The following is a 16,446-nucleotide window of genomic DNA, read 5'->3' on the forward strand; positions in this document are numbered from 1 at the left end:
AGCTTACAAGTAATATAAAAGTACATATGCAGTTAGCCTCTAACCTCAAGGGTAGGAGCAATAAATGCATAGACACTATGCACATAAATATACATAATATAATAACCAGAGCTAAGTGAGCAACATCAAGCAGGTCTACAGAGTGACACAACACCCCCACCTGACATAATCTGACCACCTCTCACTGGTCTTCATCCCTGCCTACATCCCCTGCAGCAAACAGACCCATCCAGGCACCTGGGTCATTAAAACATGGCTAGATGGTGCTCTCCTCCAACTACAGGACTGTTTTGATATAACAGCCTGGTCCATCTTTGAACAACGGGACCTGGAGACCTTCAGTCAGTCTGTCCCTTTCTACATCAAGTGTTGTGTAGATGTGACAGTGACAGAAACCAAACGTGTTTATCTTAACCCAAAGCTTTATGGCTGTGGTTAAAGGCTGCGCAGATCCTCACAGGTGGAATGACTGTCTCACTGCGTCCCACATCAGCAGCGATGACGCGCTGTGAGAAACCCTGCTTATGCAGTTCAACAACGCGACCACGTTCACGTTGCCTTTGTCATCAGAACGTCATGACAGCGTGACTACCTGACAGAAAATGACAATGAATCCACATCTTTGCCACAGATTTGGCCTTTTAAAGGCGTGTGATCCTAACCTTTTGATCAGCTGTAAAACAGCCTGTTTCAGTTTAAGTGCTGTTTTCAATAAACTGCATGTTCAAAAATGTTTTGCTCCCATTTCTTCTTGTTGCATGTTGAAGCTCTACTTGGAAACTTGTTAAGATCCAACCATGCAAAATATGATTTTTGGCCATTTTTCAAGTGGTCTTAAACTTTTGATCGGGACTGTTTACTGAGTTTATTGTCTACTGAAGCATATTTTCAATATGGTTATATGCAATAAAATTCCAAAATAAATTAGGCAAGGAAAAAAGTATTCCTTTTGTTCTATGTTCCAGCCTCAGCTACTTTGACATAGTAACATCTCCTCTAATATTTCCACCTCTGATGAATCTCCCAAGTGTTAGCTTTATTATAGATACCAAGAGCACGAACCTCAGAAAGAACCTTGGGGCTTAAGAGAGTAGGCTGGCTTGATATGTTGGTATCTGGTTAAACGTGTGTTTGAATTCGCATAGAGAAACATAACTGTGTCCCAGTTATTCTGAAACTCCTACTCATGAACCTTCATAAATGCCAAACCATGTTAGCAGAGTACGTTGAAAAAAGAAGTTAATGTGTAGCATGTTATTATGTGAACGAATTATGATGTGTTTGGACGACCATGCCATACCAAATCAAATCACTTCCCACCCCACTCCTCTATTTTTAACAATTGCTTTTTAACATTAGGCCTACAGGTTGATATGTCATGCCATGCATGCCACCAATGATTTGACTTCAGCTGCATTTTACACTATAAAGGGTCATGATGTCAGACCATGTCTGTGAATGTTGGAAGGACTAAATCATGGTCAGTCAGTGCTTTAACTTTAAATGAAAGAGGACAGCTGAAATCTTGACATCAGCATCTATTTAGGTCAGCAACTCTTAAAGTCTGATGTAAAGACACTACACATAACTACTCGTTTATATAACAGCTGGAAGGGAACAGATCTAAACAAGGTTGGACAAGGGCTACCATGGGCTCAAGCAAAGGTAGGACTTTTGGAGTTGCAGTAAAAGCTTTCACTGGGAGTGGGGTGGCTCTGTCGGCCAACGGTGACGTTGAGTCACATCAGGGGATGATTCCTTTGGTTGCAAAAAGAAATCTATGGGAAATCGAACCTTCAGCAGCAGTTATGACCTCAACAAATATTTTGCTGATAAGTTTATGGTTTCAGTTGCTAGTTTCAAGTTTCATTGTAAAACTGCATTAGATAAATTTCAATTGAACATAATGTTAATTTTGTAAATGATTATCCCAGTTATAGTCCAGCATGATGATAAAGCAAGTCATGTATCTCAGTTTCTGCATTAGATCCACTCCTCACTTGTTTGGATTAAAACCACCAAGATATTGATGCTTAGGATTGAAAATGGCATCTGAACAAACCACAAGACTGCCAGAGCAATTTGCTTTAGAGATATGACACCAAAGTGATGTTTATCCATAATGCACAGCATAACGTTTGGAAAAAAAACCCTAATACAGCATAGCAGCACAAACACCTAACACCAACCGTCAGAACGGTGGTGGAAGGATTAAAATTCGGGCATCTTGCCGTTACCAAGTCCACTATGAACTCATCTGTTCACCTGTTCAGTATTCTAGAGTCAAATGTGAGGCCATCTATCTTACAGCTAAAGCTTGGATCAAACTTGGTCATCAACAAGACAATATGGAAATCTACAAGAGCTTATCATCTATAATAATGGCTGAAAAAGAAAAGAATCAAGGTGCTGCAGTGGTCCAAAGTGCAGACCTCAACCGGACTGAAATGCTGTGGCGGGCCATTCAAACAGCTGAGCACAGACCAAACTTAAACAATGCTGTAAAGAGAAGGGAAAATTTCTACAAGTTAATGCTGTGAAATGTGGTTCTACAAGCTACTGATTCATGGGGTGTCCTTAGTTATTAATAGCGTTACATCCCTAGGTGGATCCTATCCACTGGATACTGTGGCTCACAAATAGCTCACATAACTCACAGATGCAGGCCTTGCAGCAGTTAACTCAGAAGGTGAAGAGGAAATGATGACTCACTATGTTAACGGGTCTTCATATAGGCTGCAAAAACTGCTTGTTTCTTTATTTTTAAAAGGCCTTCGTAAAACTAGAACATTACTATTTGCCAATGATCGAGGAAAAACTAGATCATTTTAAAAGCCCTTAGTTAAACCCAGCTGTCTTAGTTAATTTTAAGTCAGTTTCAAGCCTTCTCTTTATCTCAGAAATTCTTGAAAGAGAAAGTTGTGAAACAGCTAAGTGATCATCTGCAGAGGAACAATTTATTTGAAAAGTTAACTCAGGTTTCAGAGCTCATCACAGCACAGAAACAGCATTAGTGAAGGTTACGAATGATCTTCTTGTGGCCTCTGACAGCAGGTCTGTCATAACAGACCAGCACAGTGTGGTTCATGGCTACTCCTTCAAAAGATTAGTATTTTAAAAAAATTCTTGAATTCTTAAATTCATTTTCTTACCTAAGCTGTGTGAGTATTTTCTCCTCTTCAGCGAGGTAGAGGCTCCTCTCCTCTTCCAATTCAGCTCTCTGTCTGAATGCTGCCTCCTCAAATCGAGCCAGCCGATCACACATCAACACCACTAGCTCGTGGCCTGCCATCTGCAGTGTAGAACTCACAGTCTCTTGGTTTGATAGCTGAAAAACATCCAGCAAGTCAGAAATCAGGAAAACGTTTTGGGGTTTTCAGAGCAAATATTGGTAATATGGCCATTTCAACACAACACTTAATCTATAATAGCTTGTTTAAGGCAAATGATGAACTGAGGTGTTGCAGCAAGGCCCAGCATAAGATCATCTTCTCCTTCTGACTGCTCTCTGTAGGGATCACAACAAGTGATAATTTACCTCGATCTCACTATCCAGCCATCACAAGCATCCTCCACTGTGACACCTACCCTCTGCATGTCCTTCTTCACTATATCCATGAGGTCTTCTCCTTGTCCTCCTGCCGTTCAGCTGCATACTCAGAATTCTTTGCACAATATGTTGTTTACCCCTCCTTTGCGCATCTCTAACTTTTACTCCAACCTAAGGCGGCAGTAAATTATTGCCACCATAAAAAACACAAGTCGCAGCAGGTCTCACTACCATCCTATAAACCTTCCCTTTCAGTCTTGCTGCTTTCCTTCTGTCACAAATCATCACTGACACTCACACCACTGTGAGCGTCAGTGACACTGCACTCTTCTTCAGCTCTCTTGTGTCTGTTGCTTTGGATGATTGCCTCCAGATATTTAAACCTTGACTACCTCTACTCCTTGCATCTTCATTGTTACACCTGTCTTCCTCGTATTCACACATACATTATATTCTATCTTGCTTCTTACATTCCTGTTCTCTTCAGAGCCTACCTCCACCTCTCCAGGCTCTCTTCCACTGCTCTCTGATCTCACTACAGATCACAGTGTCGTCTGTAAACATCATAGTCCACATAGCTCCCTGGTGTAATCCCACCCACTTTATGGTCAACAGTATCAAACTGTTGACCATAATATTTTATTATAGCAATTAGAGGATTCTGTAGGTATTAATGTTCCACAGGGCTCCGTGCTAGGACCAATTCGGTTTACATTATACATGCTTCCCTTAGGCAGTATCATCAATCATAGCATACAGTTTCATTAATTTGCTATGCAGATGAAACCGAACTCTATCTGTCCATGAAGCCAGATAACAGACATCAATGAGTTAAACTGCAGGAATGTCTTAAAGACATAAAGACCTGGATGTCCTCCAATTTCCTGCTTGTAAATTCAGATAAAACTGAGCTTATTATACACAGCCCCAAAAATCTTACACAATGGTATCTAACCAGATGCTCATTACCTTGGCCTCCGGTAACACTGTGAGGAATCTTTGATTCCTTTTTGACCGGGACATGTCCTTCGATGTCAAATTAAACAAATATGTAGAACTGCATTTGTGCAGTATCTCATCCTGTCTCAGGCTGATGCTGAAAACGTAGTTCATGCATTTATTACTTCTAGGCTGGACTAGTGTAATTCATTATTATCAGGATTTCCTAAAAACTCCCTGAAAAGCCTTCAGCTAATCCAAAATGCTGCAGCAAGAGTCCTGACAGGGACTAGAAAGAGAGAGCATAGCTCTTCCATACTGGCCTCTCTTCTTTGGCTCACAGTTAAATCCAGAATCAATCATCTTTAGGCATGAAAAGATGAAAAAAATCCTGATTGAGGTTGTCATAATTCATGCATGACAGCGTTAAATAACAATAATTACAATGACAGTACAAGAAAACAGCCTTTGAACAGGACCAAAGCAGAATGGCTTCCAGGTCCTTCTTCGGTGAAATCGGCTTCCTGTTTGACAGACACCCTCTCTACTTTTAAGGTTAGGCTTAAAATGTTTTGAGAAAGCATATCGCTGGGGTTGGATCAGGTGACCCTGAATTCTCCCTTAGAGACACTCCGATATTTCTAGGCTGCTAGGGGCTTTCCATGATGCTTTGCATCCTCTTCAGTCAGATGTGTTTTTTTTCCATCACTATGTGTTTATACTCCACTTTGCATTTAATCATTAGTTATTATTAATCTCTGGGTCTATTCCACAGCATGACTTTGTCCCATCTTCTTCCTCTAACCCCCAGGGGGTCGCAGCAGATGGCCTCCCCTCCCTGAGCGTGGTTCTGCTGAAGGTTTCTTGCTGTTAAAAGGGGGTTTTTCTTTCCTATTGTCACCAAAGCACATGCTCATGAGGGGTGGGGGGTCTGATTGTTGAGGTTTTCTCTGATTTCTCTGTATGTAAAGCACCTTAAGGCAACTATCGCTGTGATTTGGCGCTACATAAATAAAACTAAATTGAAGCAAATTGATTTGGCTTGGAGCACTTTGAGTTGTCAGTGAGACAACATAAGTAGTTAAAAAGTACACGTCAGTATTTACTACTATTATTAATAACTTTATTACTTGTGCTGCATTAACTGTAAATAGTGAGCAGAGTTGAGTACCTGTAACTGTCTGAGCTGGTTCAACTGGAGTCGCAGCTCACACACATTCCTCTTGGCTGACACTAAACGCTGTTGCACTCTGCTGTCAGAAGCAGGGGCCCGAGCAGCTGGATGGATGGAGGTAAAGCTGTCAGTCAGAGCAGCAGGATTCTGGGGCTCAGATGATACTCCTGAAGGGCAAAGAAATTGTTTTCTTTTCAGAATTTTCACACCATGAGACACACTCATAGTGGCAATATGTACATTTAAGAAACCTCTCACCAAGTCTGTTGTTTATAAGGTTGCATTCTGGACTCTCACTGAAAAACACAGACAGACAAAAGACCTAAAATGACTGTTTAACCCAGGTTTATATCGTATGCAGAAATAATCTTACTTTATGAGGCAAAGATCTGTTAGTCAAACTAATATTATATTTGATTAAATGAATTCTTGTTTTATACACATTGTTATTTTAAATACTACCAACAACAAACATAATAAATGTAAGAATAATTAATATAGTAATTGTTAATATCAGTAGATGTTACAGACCTGACAGCATCCTTGTCTCCGGGTCCTATGGACAAAGCGTGGTGCACTAGCCCTGCTAGACTGGCTATCTGCTCCTCCATGGCTTTGATTCTCTCACTGATAAATAGGAATACATACATTATATCCATCACATAACACTTATATGAACCATGAGAACAGCTTGCCACCATGTAACTGTCATAATTTCGTTTAAGCACCATTTCCCAACCATTGGTCTCATGATTCTTTATATTGGAAAGGAAATACACTCCGATATTAGTGGATAAGCAATTTTGAGAGCATCCTGGTAGTTCACCCTGAGTCTACATCATCAGGAGGAAGAAAGGTTCACATGATCAGCCCTAACCATACACTTTATCAAAAGGAACAGTTGAAGCTTAATCTTAAAAACAACTCCCCTCTCCACTTCCTCACTGGTCACTTCCCCATTGACACTTAGTTTAGCTATGAATCTGAGCTCCCTGTACTGATCATACTTGAAAAAGCCTTAAAGGACAAAATAAGGTTAATCATTTTATGCATTTTGTGACTTAAGTGGGGTCAGTTTTGGAAGAGTCCAGCTGAACCAAGCACAACATTTGTTAATGGAGTTTTACTTTTATAACACATTTCTACTCTGAGCATTTAAAGCAAATCTCAAGAGGCCTGTTTTTTTACTTTGCAGATATCATCACTGTGTGATATTTTGCAGTTACTGAGTGTCAGATTTTGAAACTTCTACCACGCAATTTCGACCTAGTAACAGAAATATCTCATAGGACAAATGCGAGATAAGTCGTTAGTTGTGTATTTAATTCAAAAAGGGCAACATGTCATGTTTTGTTCTTGGAGCAGAGTATATCTGGGCTGATTATCAGCTACTGGTATAATCTATCACTATAAGCATTCACTGAGTGTAATATAAGGACTATTTTTGTGATGCAACTGGCTAAACATGGAAAATAACCGAACCCACTGCTTAGTTATCTTTCTCATACATTATGAAAGACACAAGAAAAGTTGTTCTTTTTTGTCGTTTAAAAGAACATCTGTGATTTATGTTTCCTGTGGTTTCGTCATAGGCTGCAATGCAACAAGGCAATTACTCTGGCTATCAGCTCACCTTTGGGCATTGCTGGCATTCATATGGCCCTGAAACAGTCTCTCAGTTTGTCCCAGAGGACTGTCAGCAAAAACAGATGAGGTGGAGGATAAGGATCCACTTCCTCTGCTTCTGCTTATAATCTCTAGTGTAGCACTGTTATTGTCCTGCCCCAGGGACTGGCAAATCAGTGACTTCTTCTCAGGAGACACTAGGCCCACACCTCCGATGATTTGTCCACCATCAAACATCCTGACTTCACTGAGTCTGTGAGGGGAACTAGGCGGGATTTTGGTTCCCATTGGGGGAAGCTGACCGTCAGCATACTTCCTATTCTTCCGCCTAGAGAAAGAAAAAGCAGATGGAATAGAAAGTGAATGTATGTACAGCAGTGTAAAACCCACATACAATATGGTCCTTTGACAAATAGATGAAACATCAAGTAATCAGTTTATCAAAGTCTCTCATTTCTATCGTAGTTTTAGAGATGGATATAATAGCAATCAGTTAGTTATTACAAGTCATCGATTGATTTTCATGTCATTGATTGAAATAAATGTTCCCAATCTTGTAGTTGGTCACCAGGTTTGCACACATCTCAGGAGGAATTGTTGCCTACGTCTCTAACTAACTCTAAATCCTTTAGGTTTCTTGACTACTGCCAAGCAAGTTGAAGCTTCAGCTACCTTCACAGGCTTTCTACAGGATGGTCTGGAGGAAAGAGCTTACATAGAGCTCCAGACCACTGATGTTTTTTACATGACAAAAGTGATTTAGACAAAGAAACAAAAAAAAAATTACAAACAACAATATAGTATACACAACTGCACCAAATTGTGGATTATTAAACATTATGTCTCTCCCTTCTGAGTCCCTGTCAGTACATACATTAGTAATTGATGAACAAATTGATTTAGTTTGCTTTAAAGAAACCTGGTTAGAGCAGAATAATTATGTTAGTTTAAATGAATCAATAGCCTTGAATCCTTGAACCACAAGCTACAGAGGGTGTGGCAGCAATCTTCCACTCCATCTTACAAATCATCCAAAGACCCACACAGAGTTTTAATTAATTTGAAAGCTTGATGCTTACCCTACCCTCACTGGAAAACTTAAAAAAACAAAACAAAAAAACAACCCAAATCCTCTTTTGTCTGATCATTTCCTTATAATACTTAAATCTCCAATAGTGGGTTACAAAGCAGTGGAAAAGTACATTTCATCTCTTTCTCAAAGGACTGTAACTAAGTTTAAGGATATAATTTCCCCATGTGCCAACACAGTGCCGAGCAGGTACTTAAACTCTACTCCCTAATATTTTTTTTACAACTTCAATGCATATTTAATTTTCTGTAATATATTTATAATTAGAGCTATTTGCATTTATTAGAGATATTTTGTTAAATTTTGTAACTTTGTAATATATTCTTTTATTTAGTTCAGTTTAGTTCATTACTGTTCTTTTCATTTTGGAGCAATTGTCACCACATCGTTTCCTCTTCGATTATTAAGGTATTCTGATTTTGATTTTGATTCAAATGATTCCTGGAAGAAATATAATCCAGTTCAGTTCAATTTTATTTATATAGTGCCAAATCGCAACAAGGTGCTTTAAACTGATAAAGACTCCACAACAATACAGAGAAAACAAATAAAATCCCAACAATCAGATGGTCCCCTATGAACAAGCACTTTGGTGACAGTGTAGAGGAACAAAAGCTCCCTTTAACAGTAAGAAACGTCCGGTTACTTACGTTCAGGGAGGGGCGGCTATATGTCACGACCGGCTGGGGATGAGGGAAGGAAGACAGGACAAAGACATGCCAGGGAAGAGACCCATGGATTAATAATAACTTAAGATTAAAAGCAGAGGAAAAAAAGCAGAAAAAAAAGAGTGAAGAAGAAACGCTCGGTGATAATGGAAAGCCTACTGCAGTGTAACTAAGGGAGTATTCACAGTAACCTGATCCAGCCCTAACTATATTTTTTTATCAAAAAGGAAAGTTTTAAGATGAATCTTAAAAGTAAATCCAAATCCAAACTGGGAGCACATGGCTCTGCCTCCCATTCTACTTTTGAATACCCGAAGAACCAGAAGTAAACCAGAAGCCTGAGAGCAAAATGCTCTAAATGGTAAATGGCCTGTATTTATATAGCGCTTTTACTAGTCCCTAAGGACCCCAAAGCGCTTTACATACCCAGTCATCCACCCATTCACACACACATTCACACACTGGTAATGGCAGCTACATTGGAGTGAGAAGATATTAAGCGGCCTTTAAGATAAGATGGGGCATGATTATTCAAGACCTTGTATGCAATGAGAAGGATTTTAAATTCAGTTCTGGATTTAGATATATATCTGAGCAATAAAGCTTATGAGTAGGAAACACTGTTGTATCCGGCCTGCTTTATGCACAAAAATAATCACGTGAGTAAATTACTAAATTAATACAATCCATGTAGAGATTTATTTTCCTGTGCCAAGACTTGTTGATTATATGATTTTTGGCCAGGCCTGCCCTCAACAGCACACACAGGCTGTACATTCACTTTAAAATATTTGCTATATAAAAGACTTTCAGGATGGCTGTCTGATCTTGAGTGATATAACATCACCAGTGTTGGGTAGGTTAATTTTTCCAAAATGTATTTTTTAACATATTCCGTTACGTTACATTACTCAATAAGAGTAACATATTCTGAATACTTTGGATTACTTAATACATTATCATGCTTTTTACAACTACATGAATGTCCTATTGCTGTGTGATTTATTACTATTACTGAAGGCTACTCTCCACACCAACACCAACTAGATGTTTAAATCTTAATATAAATGAGTAACAGTAGGTGCACATTAGGTAAGGCTGCACTTTTTGCAGTGATCTTGTATAGAAACTATTCAGCGCATATATAAAACAGATCTGCGGCTCCGAACCGTAGTAAAGGGACCTCTGGCTAATACGTCAGGTTCATGTCGGGCTCGTAGCTGAAAACTAGCTTTACTTTGTTGTCTGGGTCAACTTTGCTAGCAGAGACAGAGAGAGGCGTCGAAAGGCTGCTCCAACGGGACTTATTGTTTCAGAGGAAACACGAACACAGTGTACAGTCGAGTCTTAACAGCTTACTTACAGCTGGGCTCGTCAGGCTCTCTTTTTGGCTGCAGTGGTTATTATTATATTTACATGCTTCATACATGCTATGCCTTTATCACACTGCCTATCGTCTTCATATTAAATAATTTGTTGAATAATACTATTTAAAAATATTTCTTCACGTCATTATGCGGGCCACAATAAGGGGTGACATGTGCCGCGAGGTTAAGTCACACGCGTTAGAGCCTCTTAATGTGCGTTTTGTTTAGGTTTCCATCAGCGTGGAATTACCAGAAATAGAGAGGGCATAGCCTTATGAAACAGGAAAATACCGCCGTGTAATCCATTTATTTCAACAAAGTAACTATTCTGAATACCACCTTTTTAAATGGTAACTGTAACGGAATACAGTTACTCATATTTTGTCTTTTACATACGTAACGGTGGTACATGTATTCCGTTACTCCCCAACACTTAACATCACACTCACATAGGCCTTGCCCAGTCAGCTCCTACTTGAATTCAATTCAGTTTTGTGCCAAATCACAACAATTGCCTCAAGGCACTTTAAACGTTCTACTATTGGATTGCAAAATGACATGCTGTAACTGTCAGGCCACATACCCAAAGTGACTTTTCTATTTCTTTGGTTTAGCTAACCAAAGAAACGGTGTGGCTGTAGCTCAGGTGGTAGTGCAGGTCATCTGCTAATGGGAAGGTTGGTGGTTTGATTCCTGGCTGCTCCAGTCTACATGTCAAATATCCCTGCAAGATACTAATGTCACGGCGGGGTGCGCCGGTGTGTTTTTTGAAACAGGACCCAAAAGCAGATGTGGACGAGGTATTGCAAGTTTAAACAGAAAGCGATCCTTTATTTGGATGATTACAGGGGTTAACCAAGGAACCCTAAGCAAACTAAAAAACACTAAGAAACAAATACTACGAAGTTCTATGACTATGGTGGGGATAACAGACGACCCGACAATGACATTCAGAGAACAGAGGACTTAAATACACACATGAGGTGATCAGGGGAAGTGGAGACACATGAGGAAACAGCTGACTAGGATAAACATAATGATGCACAGGCAAGAGTAAAACTAACCGCATGAGCACAGAACACAAGACCCTTTTCAAAATAAAACAGGAAACATGCAGACTTAGACACGACAACACAACTTAACAGGCCTAACAAGCATGACAGACTAGACAAGGAACCAAACATAACCACACAGACATGACACATGAACCAGGGAAACTTAGTACAGGGGAGATGACATAACTAAGAAACAGGACTACACAGTAATCTAGAAATTAACTAGGTGCACTAAGCTAAGGCACAAAATAAATACAAAAGATACATAAACTCAAACACTGGGTCGCTTGACCCAGGACCATGACAACTAACCCCAAGTTGCTTTCGCATGCAGCTATCAAGAGTGTGAATGTTAGATAGAAATCACTATAATACAATCAGCTCATTTACCTACATTTGAATTACCGAAAAATGTCGAACTAAAGATTACACTGACAAAAAAGTTTGTTTTTTGTGTGTTTAGATGTTTCTTTTATATGCTGCCCAATGACTGTAGAAAACTGTCGGGTAGTCCAGTTTACTGAAGAACACCTCAGGCTGTCAGGTTAAAACACTCGGTCGTGTTTTCGTAGCGTAAACGCTGGCCCTCCTCTCAGAGCCTACGCTCTATCTGCTATTCCCTAACAGAGATACGCAAGTTTCTCCGTGACTGCAGCTGCCAGTCAAAGCTGTTATGATGACGTTTCACCCCAATTTAACATCACTGTGGTAGGAATTAGGAATTAGAATCAAACTTATGGGAAAGGAGACCTCTTGGACATCAATCAGCGTGATGAGAACTATTGAAAACAAAAGAAAGAATCTTTGGAAAAAATTTATCCTAGGAGAATTAATTTATTTTAGTCTGACCCCAGTCCCATCCGCTAACATGGAGGAGGTTTATGACCTATACTGCAGCCAGACACCAGGGGGCGATAGAGACGTTTTGGCTTCATTTTTGTGGAGCTGTCGCGTCGTCCATGTTTTCTACAGTCATTGATGCTGCCCAACTAAAAATGATCATTTTTAACCCATTATAAGAACTACATCTAACACATGTACCTAAACTGGTACAGACTGTTGCCTCCTGGCTGCTGCATACACCCAAATGGTGCAGAAATGAAGCATTAAACTTCAGACATTTCCTATTGCATATGTGTGTAAATAGGCAAGTATACCTGTGGAGGGAATGGGTCCCGTCCTCTAGATTATATTGGCTCTCTCCATAGCCCATCAGGGGTTTAATGGAGGCTCGGTACTGCTGCAGCCCTACTGGGAGTCCTAGGACTCCAACATTCACCACATCTGTTGCGAGAGATGGAGGGGCACTGCACTGGGAGGAGATGCTGCGGCGAGCTATTCCATCCTGCAGAGAAGCGCAGTAGGAGTCTGGATGTGGTCCTCCTTCACCACGCACCACCAAGGCCATGACCTTACTGCTGTCAACGTTCTCATCTGACACATACATGCATTTACACATAAACACACTGTCACTTTAGAATGTGGAGCAAACACACATAAAGAGTAAAAACACAGCCAGTGGTTATGTTTCCAAGAGTGTAGTGCAAGTAAAATCAGTTCAGCATTGTGCACCGGGTTGCCATGTGGAACAAAAAACAAAAAAAATGCAAAAAGCTCAAATACACACACACACACACACACACACACACACACACACACACACACACACACACACACAAACCCCAGACATTCAGACATTCTGCTTAAATGTGAAACTAAAGCTAGTTTACACAGCAGTAACGAGGTTTCTGGTTATCTGTGTGTATAGCAGCGGCAGACATTGACATACGGCATGTATGTATGTCAATGTCTGCCGCTGCTATACACACAGATAATGGGAGATGGCATACATCATTACAACTAATCACAGCCCATAACTTCTTCCCTTATGTCACAGCAAAGGGGGAAAAAAACACTTGCAGTAGTGACTCATTGTTCAGTAGGAATCAGCTAAAAAGCACATTCCTGCTGGAGGAATCTCACCAGGCTTGACATCTCTCCTCTCCAGGATGGCACTGCTGGTGCATATGGTACTGGATCGTCCTGCTCCCGAAAGGCGAAGTGTCTGTGCTAATGTAGTGCTGGGGTCCCGCACTCCCCCACTGCCCCCTCCACCATATGCCACCCTGGAAGGGGAGGAGGGCATAGACCGGGCCATGGGTGGAGACATGGAACCTTGCAGGCTTTGGAGGGTGCCACGACTGGATGATGACAAGGTGTGGACTGGACTGTGACTGCCATACAACACTTCTCTGGGGATCTGAAGAAAGTGAAAAAAAGTGCTCTGAAACTGCACCATCACCACAACTTAGAACCACAGACGGGGGGATAGAGCACTTTCCATAACACTTCATTGACGGCTGGAGTCACATCAGCCTGTTTTAAATCAGCAGTGGTGGTACAATCGTGAAAAAGCCTGGACTCAGTTGACTCAGTTGCAAACTATAGACGCATGTCACATCTATCTTTGTTGTCCAAGATCTTTGAAAAAGTTGTTTCTATGCAGCTCACCGACCATCTGTCAACAATCAGTTTGAGCCATTTCAGTCTGCTTTCAGACCAAACCGCTCCACACAACCAGCTTTAATCAAAGTGGTAAATGAGACAATGATCGCACTTCAGTTTTATTACTGCTAGATCTAAGCGCTGGTTTGACACTGTGGATCACTGTATTTTACTGGATAAGATTGAACGTTTTATCAGCATTTTTATCGGCATGTATCCTGGCTGAGATCCTACCTGTCTGGGAAATCTCAGAATGTTAGTTTTAAAAATGATCTCTCTGAGACCTGTGCTGTGAGGCATGGGGTCCCCTCAAGGGTCTGTACCTGGCCTATTACTGTTTCCTCTCTATCTGCTGCTTCTTGGTCTTCTTCTATGTTATTTTCATGTAACCTTTCACTGTTATGCTGATGCCTGCAACTATATGATCCTTTAATCATTGGAAACTGTGCTGACTTGTCCAAACTGGAAGCTTGTCTATCTGCAATTAGGGGCTGGTTATCTGATAATTTTCAGCTTTGATGGTCATTGGACCACAAAACTTTCACTTGTCTTCGCGTATTGATTATTGTAATGGTCTCCTCTCTGGGTTGACGAAGAAAAGTTTTAGAGGTTTACAGACTGTACAAAATGTGGCTGCCTGCATTTTAACCAAAATAGGGAAATATGAACATATTACTCTAGTACTGAAATCTCTTCACTAGTTGCCTTGTAGGGTTCGAGCAGATTTTAAGATCCTGTTGCTCACCTACAAGACTTTAAATGGTCTGGCGCCTTCATATCTCTCTGACCTTTTGCACCTTTATGTTCCATTCAGTGCTCTCCAATCTCAGGGCAGAGACATAGTCCCAGCAGAGTTTACTGGTTTCAGGTGCTGGATGCCAAGCACTGTTGTTCACACTGGTGCACACTAGTACTGCTGGGTAACCCTCACAATTGCGACATGATACTTCTTTCTGCTCATTTAGTTTAATTTCATGTTTTTGTTCAATCACCTTTTATGAACAGCCCCGTTCTGAGTGAGTTGGGGATTCCTTCCTTTTCTGCTGTGGAGTCCTTTTTGGCCAGTTGTTGTTTAACAGGTCTGAATATGCATTTAATTCAAAAGTGTTTAGCTGATCCCAACAAGTCAGTTTCATCTTTCAGGCTTTGATCATAAAGCACATGTAATGTATTAATGAAACTCAGTCAACCTTCCAATGAAAATCAAGCGGAAATTTCATCATTTCACCAAACCCCAAGAAGTGTATAGCTGAATTTTAAAAGTACTTCCATTTGATAAATGGAATTTTTATGTTTTTGTGAATTCTGGATACACCCTTACATAAAATATATATCACTCACTCAGACAAACAAAAACATTCCTGACTCTGGGTCTTAAGAAAAAGAAATAATGTATAAGAAAGAATAAGTAATCTCAGCTAATTAAAAATAATAATAATACAAACGATACAAAAATGTACCAAATACCAAACCACCACCCCAAAATGTCACATACAAACATTTACTGAAAATGTTGAAAGTATAATTGTGCCTCTTTGTCCTCAAGAGAGGTCAGAAGTGTAAATATAATATAAATGGCACTCAGAAACATAAGTACAAGTTGCAAAGCCATAGCAGATATGAGCCTATCTGATGAATCTGTGTGCGTCTATCATGGAAGTCTTTAGCAAATTTAGCTGAATATGCATGGGTCACAATGCCAACATGATCAGCATTACAACTAATGTCGTTCCACTGCAAGCTCTAGTCACAAGTTTGGTTTCTGCCAGCAGCTACATATCAGATGAAGGTTTTCCTAGATATAAAAACATTATGGTGTTAGTCATCCTGTCAATTTCATTGCTATTGTCAATTACTGAATGGAGAATATGCCAGTGAACAAGTCATTTCTGAAACCAAATTATAAGCCAAATAATTGTGCAATGGGACAAATGAGTACAGATTCCTCCACCTCCATTTTTCTTTAATCCTACATATTAAATTTCTTTACAAATACTCAAATATGAATCTTCTCATGGTAAAGACTGGTTTGTTTTCTCCATTCTCCATTATTGTCTCAATTCTCCACACTACCAAGTGAAACAATAAATAATGTGTGCATATTTTGACTTAGCTCTGCATGACTACAGTTAATATTCCTATTGTTGTGCAAATAAGAGATGCATATTAGTCTATGTGACTGAGTAAACCTACAAAGAGCTGGCATGCCGAAAGAGATGAACTGCCAGAAGTTTAAAAATCCAACAGGTTGCTTTCCTTTTGTCCAGACCAGTTACACAAGGAGAGCAACCTGTCAAACAGATGATTGTTCGAGTACAAACTGAGTTGACACAAATTCCCAGCAACAACAAAATATTCTTCCAGCTATGACTCTGCCCTGACTGTCTTTCACTTCACCATTCAGACATCCAGTACTACTTACTTGACTTCCATTATTTCCCTCTACACTTTCTCCAACACAAACCCAAACCT

The 16,446-nt window shown here is 40.1% G+C and overlaps 1 protein-coding gene across 2 annotated transcripts in view; it reads right to left on the reverse strand.

Annotated features, from left to right (window-relative positions):
• LOC146648767 (uncharacterized) overlaps positions 1 to 16,446 on the reverse strand; it is a 68,193-nt gene that overhangs the window by 33,136 nt on the left and 18,611 nt on the right. For both annotated transcript variants that reach the window (XM_085388477.1, XM_085388476.1), the window contains exons 5-11: positions 13,453 to 13,729; positions 12,627 to 12,903; positions 7,297 to 7,617; positions 6,195 to 6,290; positions 5,922 to 5,959; positions 5,661 to 5,830; positions 3,153 to 3,328 (exon numbers count right to left, since the gene is read on the reverse strand). In XM_085388477.1, the coding sequence (XP_085244603.1) occupies positions 3,153 to 3,328; positions 5,661 to 5,830; positions 5,922 to 5,959; positions 6,195 to 6,290; positions 7,297 to 7,617; positions 12,627 to 12,903; positions 13,453 to 13,729 (1,355 nt within the window). The remainder of the gene's footprint in view (positions 1 to 3,152; positions 3,329 to 5,660; positions 5,831 to 5,921; positions 5,960 to 6,194; positions 6,291 to 7,296; positions 7,618 to 12,626; positions 12,904 to 13,452; positions 13,730 to 16,446) is intronic.

The sequence above is a fragment of the Rhamphochromis longiceps genome, linkage group LG18, assembly GCF_057381845.1.
Source record: "Rhamphochromis longiceps isolate RC_006_pf linkage group LG18, R_longiceps_female_GT1.1, whole genome shotgun sequence".
Classification (NCBI taxonomy): Eukaryota; Metazoa; Chordata; class Actinopteri; order Cichliformes; family Cichlidae; genus Rhamphochromis; species Rhamphochromis longiceps.